At 48.1% G+C, this 22,876-nt stretch overlaps 1 protein-coding gene and 1 long non-coding RNA gene across 2 annotated transcripts in view; both read left to right on the plus strand.

Moving 5' to 3' along the window:
- The window catches only part of LOC116970074, a 64,034-nt gene extending 45,444 nt beyond the window's left edge, over window positions 1–18,590 (plus strand). Inside the window, exon 3 of the long non-coding RNA XR_004411000.1 lies at window positions 18,422–18,590. This is a non-coding gene — a long non-coding RNA (uncharacterized LOC116970074). The remainder of the gene's footprint in view (window positions 1–18,421) is intronic.
- Window positions 18,591–19,339: 749 nt separating this feature from the next.
- LOC116970075 (zinc finger protein 239-like) lies at window positions 19,340–21,477 on the plus strand. The gene is made up of 3 exons (XM_033016804.1): window positions 19,340–19,933; window positions 20,703–20,736; window positions 21,339–21,477. Exons 1-3 carry the CDS (start codon window positions 19,381–19,383, stop codon window positions 21,475–21,477), a joined length of 726 nt encoding a protein of 241 aa, XP_032872695.1. The 5' UTR covers window positions 19,340–19,380.
- The last annotated feature ends 1,399 nt before the right edge of the window (window positions 21,478–22,876 follow it).

Below are 22,876 nucleotides of genomic sequence, written 5' to 3' on the forward strand. Positions count from 1 at the left end.
TCCTGCACGTTCTGTATTATTCCCAGAAATACCTGCCATTGTTGTTCCACTGTCATCCCTGCTAGTGTATCTTTCCAGTCAACGTTGGACAGCTCCTCCCTCCCTCCCTCATGACTACGGCGGTGAATGTCAGGAGACGGAGCCCGGAGCGAAGAGACCGCGGCCGCCTCTGGGATGGATGCGCTCAGGGCGCGGATTTATTAATGAGCCGAAGCACTGAGGTGAGCGGATATTTCACCGCGCTCTTCACCTGCTCCCTGAACTTGGACTGGGTCGCCGCGTAAATAAATGTGTTGGTGCAGCAGCTGAGATTCCTCAGCAAATACCCGAATTTCTGAAATATATTTTGAGAATCATTTTTACCCTTTCCAGTTCCTGTGATTTGATAATAGACGAATTCTACAACCAGCGTCAGCCACAGGAGGATGAAGCTGCCGGAGATGGTGAAGAGTAAAACCATAGACCTCTTCCTGCTCTCCATCTCCGGGTCACTGCGGTTCTCCCCCTTGCTCTTACCCCTCAGCCCCTTACGGACCCGACTGGCCACTAAAATGTGCCGGACGGTCAGAGCGTTGAGCAGCAGGATTACAGCGAAAGGGAGGAGCGGAGTTGAAACCGTGTCGATCCAGTCAAATGCCACCCACCCGGGGTAAGTGAAATAACTGGCCACCGTGACACAACCCCACGGGACATTGTCGATGATTATCCCGGGTTCCCGTGTGAAGTAGCGGGGAACGTTTTTCAGACAGGCCAGAAAGCCGGCTGTTGCCAGAACCGTAGCCGCAGTTTTCCCGGTGCAATGTTTAGTTTTCAGCTTCTGGCAGCAAATGGCGACAAACCGATCAAAGGTGAAAGTGACGGTGAACCAGACAGAACAGTCTGCAGCTGCAAACCTCAGTACATAGTTAACACTGCACACAGGGGTGATGGACAGGAAACTCCATTTAAAGTATTGATATCGGATATGACGCAAAATAACCTCGCTGATGGCGACCAGTAGATCGGCCGCTGCCATGGCCACCAGGTAGCGAGTGGTGCAGGTGGAGAGGCCGCACTTTCCCCGGGACAGGATCACAATCGCCACTAAATTCACTGCGGAAAGACAAGGGAACGAACACTGGGCATTTACTGAACACGGTCTCCGGGGCTGAACACCGGCTCTACTTTTTGCTCAAGATCAGGAGTGTTGAAGTCGGTGCGCGGCTGTAAGTTTAACAATGTCAGAGCCGGCGCCGACTGTGCCCGACCTGCCTGCCTGCTTCAGAGGAGAAGAGATAAGGCGACGGGCGGACGGGTAAAGGGCAGGGAGGGAACGAGCAGCCACCCGCTACAATCGGCGTCATGGCCTTTTCTAGAGATAACCCTGCTGCTGCTCATAGTCTCTGATGGGGCCGCAGACTTAAGCGTGAGCGGCCGGCCGCGTTTAACCAGGGCTCTGGGAATTCGGCATTTGACGGGGACGAGGAGGCTTCCAGAAGGAAGGCAGGGACAACATTGAATCCAGCAGTAGAGTGGCTCCGTTAATGGATTCATCCACAGTGAGTTCAGTTCAGTTCAGTAACAACACACACACACACACGCACGCCGGTAGATCCGCGGCCACTGGTCCAGGAGATGGATCCAATTATTGACCAACAGGCTGTGGGTGGAATTCGACTGTGATAGACAGACTCCACAGTGAGTGAGACACAGTGTCCACAGGAGCGGTTGTTTACTCTGATCAATAACTCAGACACAGCGAACTACACAATGTGAACCCCTCTCACCCAGTCACACAGTCCCAGAGAGCTGCCTGCCTGCCTGTCCCGAGCACTGGGACAACTCTGGTCAAGGTGCCACTGAAGGCAAGAACAACATTCTAGTGGGTCCCGGCGGGCAGCAATGAGAGAAAGAGAGGCTTAGATTCAGCTCTGAAAATAAGAAAAATCACAGCAGCTTTAATTCACAAATATTGCACTGAGAGGATTGATATTCTTCACATATACTTGTACAACGATCATCAGTTAGGGAAATTGTAACATGATGAGAATCAGGTCAACACCAGTTAACACACGGATGGATTATAAAAATTGAATTGTTCTGCTCACTTACCAGGGATTCCAACGGCAGCAATGATCACGTATAGGATTTTCTCCACGTCGTAATATTCATATAAATGCTGCCCCATGTTCTCTGCCCAGCGACGTGTCCCCGTGAGCTACCGGTAATATCTCGGAATGAAATGGTCAGGCAGAACATTCCTTGAGATGTTATACAATTTTCCGTCTCCACCGGGCCAGTGAAGTTTCAACAGTGTTTAAAAATAGATATTTTGAAATGATTCGCAAACAGATGACATCAGCCGAGTGAAATCCCTGCTGAGGCATAGAGTTGTGATTTATTCAGGTTATTGATTGTGAAACACCAAAGACTATCAATTGTGGCGATAGATACTGAGGGATGGAAATTGGGAGCGGCGGCTTTGTTCTAGCAAAGGGGATATTGTTTCAAACTCCATCAGATCCAACTCTCCACCTCATGTTGTTTGTCTGATTTCCTTCAATCCGTTTCACTCAGCAAGACAATCCCAAATTCCAAGGAACCTCTCGGGCTTTCTGGTGCCCAGTTTGAAGGTGTACTGGACTGGGCGACCTTTGTCCACAGGTTGAGGTTCAACACATCACCTCGGACTAAAATATCCCCTCCACTCCACTCTGCTTCATCAATCAATTTGATCGCGGCTTCACTGACTGTGACCTCAACCCCACACCCCCGCTGACACCGGGAACCATTCACTCCCAGCTTGCCTGGAATAGGTCTGACTATACCATGGGACAATAACATTCTCTGCCTTCATCACCTATGAACAGGAACGACCCAAAGACTCACGACACTCAGAGAACAGAAACGTTGCCGCCTCAGAATTGTCCTAAACTTAAATAAAACAGCAAATGATGCAGCACCTCTCCCTCCACTCTTTCTCTCTCCCTCCATCCTTAATGATGTCACTCTCTCTGAACTGTGACACTCTCTTCTACGCTCTCTATTCCCTCTCTCTGGGCTGCCCTCCCTCCGTCCATTGATGGAGGGACACACAGAGGGATAGTACTGAGGGAGGGGTAAAATGGGGCAGAACTAACGCAGTGACACACTGAGATGGAACTGATGGAGTGACACACTGTGCTGGTACTGATGGAGGGACATACTGTGGTGGTACCGACGCAGTGACACACTATGGTGTTACTGATAGAGTGACACACTGGGGTGGTCCTGGTGGAGGGACTCAATGTGGGATTGTGCAGATGAAGTGACAAAAGGTGGGGTAGTATTGATGATGTGACAAATTGTGGGTTGTACTGATGGACCTACAATACAATACAATACAATACAATACAATACAATACAATTTATTTGTCATTTGAGCCTCACATGAGGTTCACACGAAATTTGGTTTCTGCAGTCATTCAAGAAAAGAACCAAGACACACACCAACACAATTTACACAAACATCCATCACAGTGAATCTCCTCCTCACTGTGATGGAAGGCAAAGTCTTGTATCTCCCCTGCTCTCCAATCTTCTCCCGATGTCGAAGTCTTAGCCCCCGGCGGGCGCTAGCCATTTAAAGCCGCGCCGGGCGAAGCAAGGCCGCGCTCCGGGTATTGATGTTGGAGCCCCCGGCGGGCGCTAGCAAGTCCCGCGGCTATTTAAAGCCGCGCCGGGCGATGTAAGGCCCCGCTCCAGGTCACTTTCAACCCCGCAATTCGGGTGGGAGAAGTCGCCGTTGCCGGTGCCCCGCAAAGCGGTCTCCCACCGGGGACCCGCGAGCTCCCGGTGTCACCATCCACCGGAGTCCGATCGCAGCCGCGCGCCACCGCAGCTCTCCACGCTCCGAAGCCGGTCAGCTCCACGATGATGGGTCCGCAGCTCCGCCGGCTCCGTGACTTGAGCCCCCAGGTCGTTCCGGTTGGAGGCCGCTCCACGGTGCTAGGCCCCAACGACAACGGAGACCCGACAGGGAAAAGGTCGGGTCCCCGTGCAGGGAAGAGATTTTAAAGTTTCCCCCACCCACCCCCCGCCCGCCACACATACACAATTAAAATCCCACTACAAACTATACCCTCAACGGGTCAAAAAACTAAACAAAAAAAAGACAGACAGACTGCAGAGGCCGCTGCGACGTCGGTCGCGTCGCCCACCCACTGTGGGGTAGTACAGATGGACTGACATTCTGTGGGTAGTACTGATGGAAGTGACACTGTGGGGCAGCACTGCTGGAATGACATTGTGAAATAGTACTGATGGAGTGACACACCGTGGAGTCGTTCTAATGGAATGACACACTGTAGCGTCGGCGTAATGGAGTGACACAGTGCGGCTAGTACTGATGTAATGACACGCTATGGGGTAACACTGAAATAATGGCACTTTGTGCTGGTACCTATAGAATGACACCCTGTGGGGTAGTCCTGATGGAGGGAAACACTGTGGGTGGTACTGATGGAATGGCACTGAGGTGTAGTAATGATGCCGTGACACTTTGGGGACGTACCGATGGACTGACATTCTGGGATAGTATATTTGAAGTGACAAACGGGGTGGGGTAGTACTAGTGGAGTAATACACTGTGTGTTAGTACAGGTGGAATTACATATTGGTGGGTAGTTTTGATGGGGTAACTCACTGAAGGGGAGCGTTGACGGAGTGACACACCGTGGGGTAATACTGATGGAGTGACACACTATGGCGCATTATTGATGGAGTGACATATTGTGGAGTGGTACTCATGTAGTACTGATGAAGTGATAAATGTATGGTAGCACAAATGGAGTGACACTCTGTAGCGTAAATATACACAAAATTCTGGAGTAAATTAGCGGGGCAGGCAGCATCATAGGAGAGAAGGAATGGGTGCCGTTTCGGGGCGAACTCCTCTTCAGACTAATGTCACAGGAGTGGGCGGGACAGAGATACAATGTGGTCGGATACAGTAAGACTGGTGGTAGAAGTGGGTAGGGCAAGAGGAGAAAGATAGAAAGCAAGGGCTACTTGAAGTTAGAGAAGTCAATGTTCATACCACTGGCGTGTTAGCTACCCAAGCGAAATATGAGGTGCTCTTCCTCTAATTCACGCTAGGCCTCAGTCTGACAACGGAGGAGGCCCAGGACACCACGCTATGTGGTTGTCCTGATGGAGTGGCATAGTTTGGTGCAGTGCTGATGGAGGAACGCGATGTGTAGTAGTATTGATGGGGTGACACACTGTGGGTTGGTACTGACGTATGACATATTCTGGAGTAGTTCTGATGGAGGGACACACTTTGGGATAGTAGTAATGCAGTGACATATTGTGGGATAATGCTGCTGGAATGATAACCTGTCTGATAGTTCTGATGGTGACACGTTGTGGGGAGGTTCTGATGGAGTAACAAACAGTGGGGTATAACTAATGGAGTTACACGCTGTGGAGAAGTACTGATGGAGTTACACACTGTGGAGTAGTACTGATGTAGTGACACACTGCGGAGTAGTACTGATGTAGTGACACAACGTGGGGTATAACTGATGGAGTTACACACTGTGGATTAGTCCTGAAGGGGTCACACACTGTGGGGTATTACTGACGGAAAGGCACACTGTGGGTTGGTTCTGATGGAGTGCCACTCTGTGGGGAGGTACTGAAGAATCAACTCACTGCGAGGTCATACTGATGGAGTGACATAATCTGGGGTAGTACTGACGTAATGGCATTCAGAGGGGGAGTACTGATGGTTTGATGTGCTGTGAGGCTGTACTGATCGAGTGACACACTGTGGTATAGTACTGATGGAGTGACACACTGTGAGGTGGTAAGGAAGAAATGACACACTGTGCGCTTGCACTGAAGTACTAACACATTGTAGGGTAGTATTGATGGAGTGTCACACTGTGGATTATTACAGATGGAGTGCTACACTGTGGGGTAGTACTGATCGAGTGACGCACTGTGTGTAAGTACTGATGTAGTGGCATACTGTGAGATAGGACTGACGGGGAGACACTGTGACATAGTAATGATGGACTGACACTGTGTGACAGAGCTGATGGAGTGGCACACTAGGATAGTACTGATGGAGTGACAAACCGGGGTATTACTGATGGACTGGCACAATGTGGGGAAGTACAGATGGAGTGACATACTGGGCAGCCTCGCTGATGCAGTGACATAATTTGTGGTTGCGCTGATGGAGTGACACACTGTGGAGTAGTCCTGAAGGAGTGACAAATGTCGGGGTAGTACTGGTGATCTGACACACTATGGGTTCGTACTGGGACTGACACACTGTGAGTTAGTGTTGATGGAGTGATAAACTGAACGGAAGAACTGATGGAGTGACACTCTGCGGAGTAGTACTGATGAAGTGACCAAATGTATGGCAGCATTGATGGAGTGACATTCAGTGGGGTAGTCCTGATGGAGTGACAAACGTCGGCGTGGTACTAATGGAGTGAGTCGTTGTGCGGTAGCACTGAAGGAGTGGCAACATGTCAGGTAGTTCTGATGGAGTGATGCACTGAGGGGCAGTACTGATAAAGTCACAACAACAGTGGGGTAGTGTTGTGAGACAAATGAAACGTTTACATTACTCGTAAATTACTTAACTTTATTTCCCGCCCGAAAAACCCCGCACTTGCGCTCACTCTGGAAAAGCCTCGCACATGCGCACATGCGCCCACTTCATTCTCCCCTCCTATTTATAAGTTGAGACGGTCAAGAGGTTTAATACATCTTGATGACCGTCGCAGCACTGGAGCTTCAGGAGATACCGGTTTTCAATAGCTGGTGGTACATATATTGCTTGGTCGTCACCTTCACGCACATTGTTATTTAGATTTACAATTTTTAAATTTCTTATAGAAGTTTCCATGGGAGTGTTGAAGGAAGTTCACGATTAATGTTATCAAGAAGTGACGGTGTTGATGGAGAAGGCGGACAAGGTGCAAGGTCATGAAGTGAGACAGTTGACTGACGTCCATCCTGATACTTGATAGTTGCATAAGAAGGGTTGACATCAGTCAGTTCACCTTCATCAACAAAAGGCTCATTCTTATTTGATCGGACATAACGACGAAACAACACAGGCCCAGGGCTAGTCAACCATGAATGTACTCACGTCTGTACTCACGTACTGCATAAACACGTGGTACTCCTACTGCAATTGCTCAGACAGGAAGGCTCTGCAGAGGGGAGTGTGGGGAGCAGAGAGGATCATTGGCGTCTCCCTACCCTCGGTAAAATAACTGTTCCAGAGCCGCTGTCTGAAAAAAGCTCTGAGAATAGCTAAGGACACACTGCACCCCCTCCACACACACCTGCATCTCCTGCCATCAGGCAAGAAATGCCGTAGTGTCAAAGCCCGGACTACCAGACTGCTAAACAGTCACTCTGTACTCACAGTCACGTGATTATGCGGCTGCACTACAATTTTAATAACTCTGACACTGGCCATTCAAATCAGCTGCCCTGGACATTTTAATGACTGTTTTTACTGTATTTTAATGTTGCTGTTTTACCTGCTTTTAACTATGTATACCGTTTCATCAGGGACTGGAATGTTTTTACTGTTATTATGTGTGAAATGTTTTAAGTTTCATGTGCGTTGATCCGGTATTCCCTGGGAAACGTCTTCTCATTTTGCACTGTACAACTGTTGCTTTGCAAGATGACAATAAAGGTTGATTGATTGATTGATTGATGATGGCAGAGAAGTACCACTAGAAGAACGCCGTTTGAAGTTAAAGAACCGTTCATGTGTAGTAGTATTGGTAGCAGTTGACAGTAGCGATATGATGGAGTGTAATGCACCTGGTAGAACACATTCCCACTGCTGGTCTGGTATGTCATTTGACTTTAAAGCCAGTTTCGCTGCTTTCCAAATGATTCCTTTATACCTCTCAACCTGACCATTTCCAAAAGAATGACATGGTGTTGTTTTACTTGTTGCAATTCCTCAATTAGAAAGATAGTCTTTTAAATAGTTGGACATGAATGAGGTGCCCCTATCAGAATGTATGTAACTTGGAAATCCACAGAATGAAAACAGTTGATCTAAACATTTGATAACCATAGCAACTGACATATTTGGACAAGGAAAAGCAAATGGAAACCTCGACTATTCATCAACTAAGGTAAGTATATAAACATTTCGAGAGGAGGATGGTAAAGGCCATTGGAAGTCAACACTCAAATGTTCCATAGGTTGAGTAGCTTTGATCAATATTCCCTCTTCAGGACAGAAGAACCTTGGTTTTAATTCAGCACAGATTCTACATGATGCACATGTCATCTTCACATCTTCTGTAGAGAAAGGTACATTTTTGGAACGAACATAGTGTAACAAACGTGTGACTCCAGGATGACAGAGCCCCTTGTGAAGATCAGTGAGTGCAGAAGAATGAACAGAGGCACAAAATGCTCGAGTTAATGTGTCCGGAGCAATATTATCCTTACCAGGGCGGTACTCAATTGAGTAACTATATGCGGATAATTCAATCCTCCATTCATGAATTTTACTATTTTTAATCTTCGTTCGTTTCCATTTATCCAGCATAAAAGCTACTGAACGCTGATCTGTTATCAAAGTGAAGTGCTGGCGAGCAAGGAAATGACTCAATTTTCTCACTGCTTCAATAATCTCTGTAGCTTCCTTTTCGTCGGGTGGGTAGTGCAATTCACTACCTTGGAGAGTAATGGCTTTAATGTTGCTGATACTGCTAAGTCAGAGGCATCACATTCAACAACAAAGGGGAGATCCTCATCGATGGCGTGTAATGTCGCAGATTCCAATTTAAAGAAGTAAAGACACCAATTGCTGTAGAATATAGAATAGCCTTTTATTGTCATCCAGACCGAAGTCTGAACGAAATTTAAGCAGTCATACATACAATACAATACAATAAAAAACAACAATAAACACATATTAACATCCACCACAGTGAGTCCACCCAACATCTCCTCACTGTGATGGAGGCAAAAGTCTTAGGGCTGCAGTCTCTTCCCTCCTCTTCTCCCTCTGCGCTGAGGCGATACCCCCCGGACGATGTTAAAACCTGTCCTCGCGGCTCAAGCACCGCGGCCCGGGGTAGTCGAAGCTGCCGCTCACCAGACCTGCTGATGCATCCGCTGGCCCGCGGCCGAACCCCGTTCTCAGGCCCCCGCCACCAGAACTGCCGTCCCAGCCCCCGGAGCATCGTTCCAGCCCCGAGCCGGATCGCCCTCACGTGAGTACTGCCACCGTCTCAGCCTCGCGCCAGGCCGCCGCTCCTCCCTCGCGCCAGGCCGCCCCGACTGGGCGCCGCTCCTCCCTCGGGCTGGGCCGCCCCGACCGGGCGCCGCTCCTCCCTCGCGCCAGGCCGCCCCGACCGGGCACCGCCCCTCCCTCAGGCTGGGAACGCCGTACCTCCCCGAGCTCGGCTACTCCGACGGGAGCACCGTCCCTTCTTCGGGCCCGCCGTCCTCACAGTAGCGTCACAGCCCCTCACGAAAGCACTGTCCAGCCCCGAGCCGGGCCGTCCTCACGGGAGCGAGCTCAGTGCGAGTCCTGGCGGGCTCTGCCTCCTGAGCCTCGAGGTCGCCAGCTCCGCCACTAGGCCTCAGCGCAGACGGAGGCAGAGAAGGGGAATACGACAAAAAAGTCGCATTCCCCCGCAGGGAGAGACAGCAAGCCCCGTTTCAACCCCCCCCCCCCCCCCCAAAAAAACACAAACTAAAAACCAAAACTAGACTAACCAAAACGAAAATAAACAACCCAAAAAACACAAAAAACACAAAACAAACAGGACTGCCGGAGAGCCGCTGCAGCCAGAGCCGCGCCGCCAATGGGGAAAGATTTTGCTCTAATCAAAGGTTGAATTTTGTCAGATAAATTTGGAATCCGTTTAGCATAACCTGCAAACATCCCAAGAACCGTTCGTGGAAAGTTTAATGTTGCTGGAACAGTTATCTCTTGGAGTGGGCGGAGTCTTTCTGGATCAGGCTTGATTATATCATTTTCAACCCAATAACCAAGAATATTAATTGATGACACTGTGGTGGCTCCCAAGGGTCGCGCCATCATACTGTTGAACCCCTCGGCCCGGGAGTGGTTCAGTCCGGAGGCGGTCCTTCACCAGACGGTTTAAAGGCAGGGTTTTGGGTGCCATCTTTCTCTCGTTTGGACCTCCCTACAACCGGGAGGAACATAATTAAAGGTGCCTCTCAAAATACTCGACTCCTCTCTTCCTTTTTGAGACCCACGCACCACACCCTGACCAATCAGGCTTTCTATCTAAACGATATTCATTCTTCAATTTGAGACGCGTGTTTAATATAATATATTCAAATAGAATATAAATGAAGACTTAGCAATCATCTCGCTAGACGCTGAAAAAGCATTTGATCAAGTGGAATGGTCCTATCTTTTCTCTGTGATGGAAACATTTCAACTCGGTGAAAAATTTTGCTCATGGGATAAACTCCAACAGCTAGAATACTGAAAAACAAATGTTGTCACCCAAATTTCACTTATCCAGAGGTTGTAGACGAGGATATCCACTATCACCCTTTTATTTGCCCTTGTTATAGAACCACTCGCCGAGAGTATCAGATCTCACCCAGTCATCCACGGGTACAATGCCAAACATACATAGAAACATAGAAAATAGGTGCTGGAGTAGGCCATTCGGCCCTTCGAGCCTGCACCGCCATTCAATATGATCATGGCTGATCATCCAACTCAGTATCCTGTACCTGCCTTCTCTCCATACCCCCTGATCCCTTTAGCCAAAAGGGCCACATCTAACTCCCTCTTAAATATAGCCAATGAACTGGCCTCAACTACCTTCTGTGGCAGAGAATTCCAGAGATTCACCACTCTCTGTGTGAAAAATGTTTTTCTCATCTCGGTCCTAACAGATTTCCCCCTTATCCTTAAACTGTGTCCACTTGTTCTGGACTTCCCCAACATCGGGAACAATCTTCCTGCATCTAGCCTGTCCAACCCCTTAAGAATTTACTAAGTTTCTATATGATCCCCCCTCAATCTTCTAAATTATAGCGAGTACAAGCCGAGTCTATCCAGTCTTTCTTCATATGGAAGTCCTGACATCTCAGGAATCAGTCTGGTGAACCTTCTCTGTACTCCCTCTACAAATAACAACATTTCTTTATACGCAGATGATGTATTATTATACATCACAAACCCCGAACATAGCATTCTGAGTTTATTAAATCTAATAACTCAATTTGGCTCATTCTCCAGATATAGAATTAATTGGAATAAAAGCGAAATTATGCCAATAACAGAACAAAATCAGTCTATACTTCAACAATTCCCTTTTTAAATCGCCTATGAAAAGTTTAAATACCTTGGAATCTATGTGACCAGGAAATATACTTCTCTATTCAAATCAAATTTTCCTTTTTTAGTTACTAAATTACACAGAAACATCCAATTTTGGAAAACACTTCCCATCTCACTAGTTGGTAGAATTAACGCTATAAAGATGATCTTTCTCCCACAACTATTATACTTATTCTAATCAATTCGGATATATCTTCCAACATTTTTTTTTTTTTTTAATGGATTAAATTATTACTAATTTTATTTGGGATTATAAACCCATAGAATAAACAAAATACATCTATTTAAGTCTAAAGCTAATGGAGGATTAGCTTTACCAAACTTTCTAAAATTATCTCTAAAGTTATCGACCCAGATACAAAATTAATAATATTAGGATTATCAGAACATACCATAAACTTTACGATAAGCCAGAGACACTTTCTTGATTACAGTTTAATAACTGCGAAAAAATTAATACCTAAATTTTGGAATATACCAGCACAATTAAAATGTGAATTACGGAAAAGACCGAGACCTTGCATTTGGAAAAAATAAGATGTATCTTATTTAACAGTTTAACAGTTGTATTTCCGGTGGCGCTGGTGCTAGCTGCCTCCACCTTCAGCCCGGTATCTTTTTGTTTTTTCTTGTTATGTTGAAGTGCGTTTTTTGTGGGGGTTTTTAATCTCTTTATGTGGGAGAAGATATTAAGGGGGATACCGTCCTTCAACCGCTTCCTGGGGAGGATGCGACTATTATTATTTTTTAAATTTTAATATGTGTTATTTATTAATTATGTATTTATTTTTTTAGGAACTTGACTGTAAGGAAAATTCATTTTGTTTTCTCTAATATGAGATAATGACAATAAATTGAATACAATACAATACAAAATTGACAGACCAGAACTGTTTTCTAAAATATGGTCTTTCTTTCTTTCTTTCTTTCTTCTTTTTTTTTAATTCTTTTTTTTACATACATACAGTCTTTGACAAATTTAGATGCAAATCAGAAAACTGCAACCAGTTTGACACATTAATCATAGCAGCTGATAGGTCGTGTGCAGCTTGATGTCTGCTTTTGGCATGTACATACACAACTGCATCGTCAGCGTACATCTGGCAAGTCACATTTGATGGACAGCTACTTGGTAAATCATTAATGTACAGACTGAATAATAACGGCCCCCAAGATTGAACCTTGAGGTACACCAAGAGGGTTTTTAGAAGTTGCAGATTTACTGTTATGCACTCTAACACATTGTTCTCTCTGTACCATATATGACTCAATCCATTTCATCGTGCTCAAAGAGAGGTTAAAATAGGACAGTTTGGTCAAGATCTGATGGTTCACAGTATCAAAGGCTTTTCGTAAATCAAGAAAAACAGCTCTTATAACACCACCTGCATCAATTTTGGACTTCATATTTTCCAAAAGGAAGCAAAGTGCCGTCTCAGTGGAGTGATATTTTCTGATGCCAAATTGCATTGGGTTTAGGGTATATGGACTATTGTTTAAATGTTTAATTATCTGTCCCGAAACCCATTTTTCAGCTATCTTGGAAATTGCCGGGAGAATGCTTATTGGTCTATAATTACTAATAGAATGAGAATTTAGGAGGGCGGAGGCGCGGGAGTGAGCGAGGGGAGAGAGGGAGAGAGGGAGAGCAGAGGAGATGAGAGGGAGCAGGAGAGAGCGAGGAGAGAGAGAGAGAGAGAGAGAGACGAGAGAGAGAGGAGAGAGAGCAGAAGACGGAGACAGCTGAGAGCGAGCGAGCTAGAGCGAGAGATAGCACTATAGATCTGCGTCATCAGTCTCATATATGTCGCTATCGTCTCGAGCTCTCTCTCTCTCTCTCTCTCTCCCTCTCTCTCTCTCTCTCTCTCTCTCTCTCTCTCTCTCTCTCTCTCTCTGCGTGTTTGCCGGGCTAGCGAGTGTTTGCCGTGCTGGCGAGTCGCTTGCTGCAGCTCCGGCCATGGATCTGCCTCAATGCAAGAGCCCTGGGCTGTCTGAGGCGTCGGAAGCGTTACGCTGCTGCCGTGAGAGTCTCTGTGCCGAATTCGCCAGGTGACCGGCATGGAGCAGGAGCACATCCTGGATCACAACCAGTGGCTGCTGGAAGCAAGTACCAAGCACTGGGTAGAAACGGAGGAAGATAGTGGCCTTCAAATGGGGGTGGTTGGAGAAAGCATCCTGCTTGCCTGCTAGATTTTCACATTGTAAATGCAGGAAAAATGTTCACAATGTTGGGGGAGTTCAGAACCAGGGGTCACAGTTTAAGAATAAAGGGTAAGGCAGTTTGGACTGAGATGAAGACAAACTTTCTTCACGCAGAGAATTGTGAATCTGTTGAATTCTCTGCCACAGTACGGTGTGGAGGCCAATTCACTTGTGTTTTCAAGAGAGAGTTACATTTAGCTCTTGGTGCTAGGGAAATCAAGTGATATGGGGAAAAAACAGGAAAGAAGTAATGATTTTAGATTAACAGCCATGATCATATTGAAGGGCATTTTCCTGCACCTATTTTCTATGTTTCTATGCTTGAGTATATGGCAATAAAACTCGACCACTAGATGTTGATGCATTCATGCATGATGGAGGTTTAATGTAGTCATAGAGTGATACAGTGTGTAAACACGCTCTTCGGCAATACTTGCCCACACCTGCCAACATGTCCCAGCTACACTACCTGCTTTTGGTCCATATCCCTCCAAACCTGTCCTATCCATGTATCAGTCTGACTTTTTCTTAAATGTTGGGATAGTCCCTGCCTCAACTACCTCCTCTGGCAGCTTCTTCCATACACCCACCAACCATTGTGTGGAAAAAGTTACCCCTTTAAAAAGTTACCTCTTAAAAATACTTCAAACAAAAAACATTGGAATCATATTTCTACATGCACTAAAATATGATTTTAATACATCAAATTTCAAAGCGTCCCTACCGTGGGAGGGGGGACACTCCCCTCCCATACCCTCCCCTCACTTGGTTGCTCCAGTCCCTCGCCGGGTACCCGCAAGGCCAGTGATCAATGATCGCTCAGCCTCCCCACTTTCAAAAACACTCCGTGGCACCTGGTTCAGACAGAGAGCACTGCCAGATGTCAGCGGGGAACTGAGACCAGTTGTCCGTGATGTCTGGATCCCAATGATCAGCTCTTCGTGTTTCGGAGGTACGCAAAAATGCTGGAGAAGCTCAACGGCTGCAGCAGCATCTATGGAGCGAAAGAAATAGTCAACGTTTCGGGCCGAAACCCTTCTTCAGAGTTGGCTAATGTTATTGATTTGAAATTAGCCTGATTTGTAATTAGTTGACAAAACCTTAATTTATTCATCCGGAATATCCAGGGGGAAGGGATAGGTTTAATATTAAAATGACATGCAAGGTGTCAGACTGTCTGTCACAACATACAACCCTGATAACCCATTATTTCCTTCAGTTAAATATTGGGAAGGTAGCACTATTGTTATTTGCCAATCAACTATTATGTCTGTTTACCTCACTGACTAATTTTTGAGTGACAGCGGTATTTTTCAGATGCCATTTAAACTTCACTTGGATTTCAATCACTTCAATGTAAAAGTAATTGGGAATGGGGAGCATTGGAACAAAAATGTGCCCTTGGTACATATTAACTGTAATATAATAATGTATGCATGTTGGTAGGTGCAATCAAAACAAAGATCTTTTTATCATTGTGGCCATGAGGGTTTCGGCCCGAAACGTTGCCTTTTTCCTTCGCTCAATAGATGCAGCTGCACCTGCTGAGTTTCTCACGCATTTTTGTCCACCATCATTTTATCATTGTTGTGTTATGAATACCACAGACAATATTATGTACTCTCAAGATCAAATTTAATAGAATAATATTGCTTAAATATATAGTTATTGGACTTTGCATTTCGGAAAATTCCCAGCTGATAGGAAGACAGCAAAATACTGAAAATATTGGGGGTGAAAATGACTTCAGTTCAAGTTCAAGTGTTCAAGTGAGTTTATTGTCATGTGTCCCTGTATAGGACAATGCAATTCTTGCTTTGCTTCAGCACACAGAACATAGTAAGCATTTACTACAAAACAGATAAGTGTGTCCATATACCATGATATAAATATATACACACATGAATAAATAAACTGATAAAGTGCAAATAACAGAAAGTGGTTATTAATAATCAGAGTTCCTTCCATCGGTTATTAATAATCGATGGAAGGATGGTCAGAGCCGATGATGGACTGGGCAGTGTTTACCACTTTTTGTAGTATTTACCTCTCCAGGGCGCTCAAATTGCCGAACCAAGCCACGATGCAACCGGTCAGCATGCTGTCTACTGTGCACCTGTAAAAGTTAGAGAAGTCTTCCTTGACAAACCGACTCCGTAACTTCTCATGAAGTAGAGGCGCTGATTAGCTTTCTTGATAATTGCATTGGTGTTCTCGGACCAGGAAAGATCTTCAGAGATGTGCACGCCCAGGAATTTGAAGCTCTTGACCCTTTCAACCATCGACCCGTTGATATAAATGGGACTGTGGGTCCCTATTCCACTCCTTCCAAAGTCCACAATCAGTTCCTTGGTTTTGCTGGTGTTGAAGACCAGGTGATTGCGCTGGCATCATATGGACAGTTGCTCGATCTCTCTTCTATACTCTGACTCATCCCCTTCAGTCATACGCCCCACAACAGTGGTGTCGTCAGCGAACTTGATGATGGAGTTCGCACTGTGATTGGCTACGCCGTCATGGGTATAGAGTGAGTACAGCAGGGGGCTGAGCACGCAGCCTTGAGGTGCTCCCGTGCTGATTGTTATCGAGGCAGACACATTTCCACCAATACAAACAGAATGAGGAGGTCGAGGATGCAATTACAGAGGGATGCGCAGAGACCCAGTTCTGCGAGTTTGGTAACCAGCTTGGAGGGGATGATTGTGTTAAATGCCGAGCTGTAATCAATGAATAACAGCCTGACATATGAGTTTTTGTTGTCCAAGTGGTCCAGTTTATACGATATTTGGTCTTTGAAGTGCCCCATAAATGATTACTGCATTAGATAAACACCTGTGGACTTGAACATAATAGATTAAGTCCAGGGTTAGATATGGGGCTTTATGTGTGGGCCAGATATATTGTCAATGCAGAGGGGCTAGGAGCAAGGCCAAGTGGGCATCCAGAGTCAATGTCTGGAATAGTACTAGGTGTACAGTCAAAGCTGAGACAATGGAGTGTTCAGCCCAACTCTCACCCAATGTTGGCAGCCCTGCTATAACACAGGCTCGGTGACTACAACACAACCGTAAGGTCTACAAAACACAGGATTAGAGGCCCAGAATGTAGGCCAAACCCACAGCCAGGCCCGGAGTCTTCAACACAGCCCCGAGGCCTACAACACAGGCCAAAGCCCAGAACTTGGGCCAAAGCATAAAACACAGGCCTGGGGCCTATATTACAGCCCTGTGGCCTACAAACAGGCTGGTGATGCCATAACTTAGACCAAAGCCCAGAACTTAGACCCGCAGACTATAACACAGGCCCAGAGCCTATAATACACCCCTTCTTCTTGTGAATGAAACATAAATAAACCAAAGGAATAGTTGGATCTCAAGCCGGGTGTTGAGCAGCCAGGTTGTTGTCTCTGCATCAATGTCTGCCAGGCTCTGAGCTCCATTTGGTGGGTGATAGAGCGGGCATTCAGAGATGACATAGTTGGCTGTCTGTTGTTCTACTCCACATTCACAGGTTTTGCTCCAATATGAGCATAGGAGCAAAGAGGTCCTTCTGCAGTTGTACAGGGCCCTAGTGATACCACACCTGAAGTATTGTGTGCAGTTTTGGCCCCCTAATTTGAAGAAGGAAATTCTTGCTATTAAGGGAGTGCAGAATAGGTTGACAAGGTTAATTCCCGGGATGGCGGGACTCTCAGTTTGTGAGAGAATGGAGCGGCTGTGCTTGTATACTCCAGCTTTAGAGGGGATCTTATTGAAACATATAAGATTATTAAGGGTTTGGACACGCTAGAGGCAGGAAACATGTTCCCATTGTTGGTGGAGTCCAGATCCAGGCGCCACAGTTTAAGAATAACGAGTAAGCCATTTAGAACGGAGATGAGGAAACACTTTTTAACGCAGAGAGTTTTGAACCTGTGGAATTCTCTGCCTCAGAGGTCGGTGGAGGCCGGTTCTCTGGATGCTTTCAAGAGAGAGCTAGACAGGGCTCTTAAAGATAGTGGAGTCCGGGGATATGGGGAGAAGGCAGGATTGGGGATAATCAGCCATGATCTCATTGAATGGCGGTGCTGACTCGAAGGGCCGAATGGCCTACTCCTGCACCCATTGTCTATTGACTGACGGAGCCCCCATCTCCACATGCTGGCAATGAAACGCCCAACTCCAGTACTAAGTCTGTTGATCTTCACCCATGCTCCACTGGGGAGGTCAGGCCCTGGACAGCTTTTATCTGGTGAAGAGATGTAGCTGTGTAATGGAGATGAGGTTGCCTTCCACTCATGTGATTTGGTGGCTATCCAGTGTGCGTTTCTCTCAGTTGGCTGGATGGATGCTAGGAGTTGTTTTCCATGTGAGGCAAAGCGGTGACGGCAGAGAGAGAGGGGGGGAGAGAGTGAGGGGGAGAAACGGTGGGTCACTGCTCTCTGCTGACAGCCTGATGGAGGGGGTGATCAGACAGCCCTCAGAGCCTTCGGATTGGGGGTGAAGTCAGGGCACCGGTCGTGCTGGCTGGCGGACGGGCGGCTCGACACGGTGCCCGGATGCTCGGCATCCCCATATTGGTGCGGAGCCCCCACTTCTCCCCTGCCCTCCTTCCTCCACTCACCCCCTCCTTCTCCCCCCTCCCCTCACTTCCACCGTCCTCCTACCCCTTCCCCACTTGCCTCACCATCTCTCCCCTCCTTCCCGCCACCCTTCGCGCTCTCCCCTCACCTTCACACCTTCATCTCCCCCCTCCCCCTACTTCACCCCGCTCCCCTCGCACCCCTCCTGCCCCCCTTCAAGCACTCGTAATGTTCACGTGTCAGTAATGTCCTGTTTGCCAGCTTGTTTACCGTCTGTCTTCCCCTCCTGCTGGGTTTAGGAGCCGTTGCTGTGGACGGAGAGACGGGGACGTGAGTGGCCATTGAGGGCGGACAGGGTGCCAGTGAACCCCCCCCCCCCCCCCCCCCATCTACTCGGTGTGCGGGCTGAGCTTCGAGGGGCTGAGCTTCGATGGAGGACCACAGGGTGGGGCACAGCAAGGAGAAGCATTATGACAAAAGTGCTGGAGAAACTCAGCGGGTGCAGCAGCATCTATGGAGCGAAGGAAATAGTCAGCGTTTCGCGCCGAAACATTGCCTATTTCCTTTGCTCCATAGATGCTGCTGCACCCGCTGAGTTTCTCCAGCGCTTTTGTCATACCTTCGATTTTCCAGCACCTCCAGTTCCTTCATAAACAAGGAGAAGCGTTTAGAGTACAACGTGTGTGGCAAGGACTGCCGGAGCCCGAGCCTGCTGGAGACCCACCGGCGGGTGCACACGGGCGAGAAGCCCTATGGCTGCTCCGCTTGTGGCAAGATTTTACCCAGTTGTCGGGGCTGCAGAGGCACCAGCGGGTGCACAGCAGCGAGCGGCTCTTCACCTGCTCCGACTGTGGCAAAGGCTTCAATTTGTCCACACACCTGAAGGTGCACATGCGCCTGCACACCGGGGAGCGGCCCTACACCTGTAGTGACTGTGGCAAGATCTTCACCCATTCCCAATGCCTGCTGGTGCACCAGCGCACCCACAGCGGGGAGCGGCCCTACACCTGCAGCGACTGCGGCTAAGGCTTCGCCCAATCCTGCCAGCTGCTGGAGCACAAACGCACCCACGCCGGCGAGCGCCCCTACATCTGTGCCCTGTGCGGCAGTGGCTTCACCTGCTCCACCAGGCTGCTGTCCCACCAGATGGTGCACACCAGCGACTGTTCCTTCGGCTGCTCCGACTGCAGAAAGGTCTTCAAGAGGGCGCAGGCGAGTGTACACGGGTGTCAGGCCCTTCGGCTGCTCCAACTGCGGCATGTGCTTTGCCCGGTCGTCGGGGCTGCTGCGTCACCGGCGGGTGCACACGGGCGGGAAGCCCTGTGGTTGCTCCACCTGTGGTAAGAGCTTTGCCCTCTTGTCAATGCTGCAGGTTCACCAGCGGATGCACAGCAGTGAGCGGCCCTTCACCTGCTCAGACTGCGGCAAAGGCTTCAAGTCGTTATCGGAACTGAAAGTTCACAGGCACCTGCACACTGGGGAGCGACCTTACACCTACAGCGACTGCGACAAGGGCTTTACCCAGTCCATCAGGCTGCTGGAGCACCAGCGCACCCACACCGGCGAGCGCCCCTACACCTGTGCCCAGTGCGGCAAGGGCTTCACCAGCTCCACCAGGCTGCTGTCTCATCAGTGGGTGCATGCCGCGACCGTCCCGTCCCCAGCCCAATGTGTGGAGTGCGCTTTTCCATGGCCTCCCACGCCCTGTCTCGCCATCGCATGCACACCAGTGACCAGCCCTACGACTGCTCCCACTGCAGCAAACGGGGGCTGCCCGAGCACCAACGGCTACACAGACCATGATGGAGAAGGTGAGGATAGACTCTACGATGGCAGTATAAAACTGGTCCAGCATTGCCTGTGGCAGATTGTGTTTTCCTAGTTGCCGCAAGAAGTACATCCTCTGTTGGGCCTTTTTCACTGTAGAGTCGATGGTGGCCTCCCATTGATCTGTCCAACAATGATCTATTCTAAATTTCCATTGAACTCCATTCCCTTTGCCCTGCTTTCACTCCTTACACTTCCTTATCTCTGAACATCCCATCAGATTGAAGAAGCGTCTCGACCCGAAACGTCACGTATACCTTCTCTCCACAGATGCTGCCCGACCCGCGGTGTGACTTCAGCACTGCTTGACCTTCCCATGATGCATGCTGTCCCCACGTGACTGCGCAAGGGCATGGGGCGGGGCCAGCAATCCCCCTCACATTGGCAGTGACATCAGGGCGTCGGTCGTACGTGCGTGAGGCTGACATCACGGAGCAGGACGGGTGGATGTGCTGACGTCTCGAAGCGGTTCCCGGATGCTCGGAGCCCCCCCAAGCACTAGTAATGTTCACGCTTTAGTAATGTCCTGTTTGCCAGTTTGTTGACCCTCTGTGTTCACCTCCTGCAGGGTTTAGGATCCGTTGCTGTGGACGGAGAGACAGGGACGTGAGCGGCCATTACACTAAGTGTTGATCAACAAGGAGCAAACTGGAAGAAAAATTAATATCCTTCCTTATTTAATGTTGATTGGAATTGAACAAGGTAACGAAGGGATGTATTGGATGTGACAATTGACAGCTCTCGCTTGACCAGGTGCAGAAGAGGTTGTGGGAACCGGCAAAGTAAGGTTAGGCATATTACCTCTTGTCTGGGAATGTGTGAAGGGTGGATGGTAAATGTAAACATGAAATAGCAGAGCAGATAACAAAGCTTGTTTACTCTTCTGTGAGGAGTTACAGAGGATCTCCCGTGCCCCGGCCACTAGTAGCTTAGATATGTTGCAGTAAATGGGAGGCTTATGATTGGCTTGGAATGGGGATGGTGGCGTGGGCCGCCTGAAAGATGAGATAGAATAATGTCAAGTTTCCTTTGTATTGTGTTTGACTTGTATTAACCATCTGTCTGACTTGTATTAATCATTCCCCCACACACCCTCCCCTGACTGGTGGAATATTGCTTTGGGGGAACGGGTTGCATTGGGGGAATGGGTGAGTGGTGGAATATTGCGTTGGGGAATGTGTTGCGTTGGGACCCGTGTGACTGGGACCCAACGGGTCCCACTTAGTCTAATCATGCAATGAAATCTCAAAGCAAATCTGCAAAGTCACCGCTTTTCATTTTCCTTTAATTTACCTCTAAATTAATTACTTCACAAAAAGAGACATTTATTTCATTGGAATACAACTTGGCTTCAGCGGGTTGACGAGCAAAAGTCCTTGTTTACCACAGATGGAGTCTTGCGGACGTCCAAGGGCGGAGAGCGAGATCCCAACGCTCGGAGTTGAGGGGGGACGGCCGGGCGACGGGAAGCGGTGACTCCGGATTAATCCTGACGCCTTTCGCCAGCGAGAAGAAGACAGAGGAATGATGAAGAGATGGTCCACGATGGGGGATGTCTCCTTAATTTGGAGAATTGAATGTTCATGTCACTGGGCTCCAGTTTGCGTGTCGCCTCACTCTGGCATTGGAGGAGGCCCAGGACAGAAAGACCAGTGTGGGAGTGGGAAGGGGAGTTAAAATGGTTGGCAACCGGGAGATCCAGCAGCCTTGGCGGACCGAGCGCAAGTGTAGGGTGAAATGCACGCCTAGTCTAGAGACAAGGAACAGCAGATGCTGTTTCACAAAAAGAGACACAATCTCCTGGAGTAACTTGCACCTCTGGAGAGCATGGACAGGCAACATTCTAGGTCAGGACCCTTCTTCAGACTGCTTTGTGTGTGGAGTGGAGAAAGTTGGAAAGGAGAGATGGGAGTGGTCGCCTTAGATTCCCTTCCCTCTACAGATGCGGCCTGACCCACTGAGCTCTTCCATCGTTTAGAGGGAATGGACAGACGACGTTTTGTGTCAGGACCCTTCTTCAGACTGATTGGAGAGGTTGGGGGAAGGAAGCTGAAAAAGTGATGGGGGCTGGACAAAGCCTGGCAAGTGATAAGTGGATACAAAAGCCTGGCAAGTGATAAGTGGATGCAAAATGCTGGAGTAACTCAGCGGGACAGGCAGCAACTCTAGAGAGAAGGAGTGGGTGTTGTTTCAGATTGAGACCCTTCTTCAGAAGTGATAATGACATGTATCTGTCGATATCTGTTTCTCAAACGTTGGGATAGTACCAGCCTCAACTTCCTCATCTGACAGCTTTAGTTAATTAGTTAGATACACAGAATCTGTTGTCCAGAATGAGGGAAACGAGGACCAGAGGACATGGGTTCAAGGTGAAGGGGAACATATTTTATAGGAATCTGAGGGGTAACTTCTCCACACAGAGGGTGGTGGGTGTATGGAACAAGCTGCCAGAGGAGATAGTTGAAACTGGGACTATCCCAACGTTTAAAAAACAGATATAGACAGGTGCATGGGTAGGACAAGTTTGGAAGGATATGGACCAAATGCAGGCAGGTGGGACTTGCGTAGTTAGAACACGTTGGTCGTTGTGGGCAAGTTGGGCCGAAGGTCCTGTTTCCACAATCTACCACTCGATGATTCCAACATGAAGTGCTGCAGTAACTCAGCGGGTCAGGCAGCATCTGTGGGGAACATGGATAGGTGACATTTCGGGTCGGGACCCTTCTTCAGACTGACACTATATTAACAGATGAGGGGATAATCGGCAGATGAGTGAAGTAAGTGACAGAGGCGAGAGAAACGAAGGAGAGAAAGGATGTGAGATAAGGAGAGAGGAATGTATATGTGCAGCTTTAAGGGACATTGGTCAAGTAGTATTTGCAGTATTGCATGCAGTTCAGGTCACTCCATTACAGGACTGATGTGGA

Source organism: Amblyraja radiata, unplaced genomic scaffold, assembly GCF_010909765.2.
Source record: "Amblyraja radiata isolate CabotCenter1 unplaced genomic scaffold, sAmbRad1.1.pri scaffold_509_ctg1, whole genome shotgun sequence".
NCBI classification, from domain to species: domain Eukaryota; kingdom Metazoa; phylum Chordata; class Chondrichthyes; order Rajiformes; family Rajidae; genus Amblyraja; species Amblyraja radiata.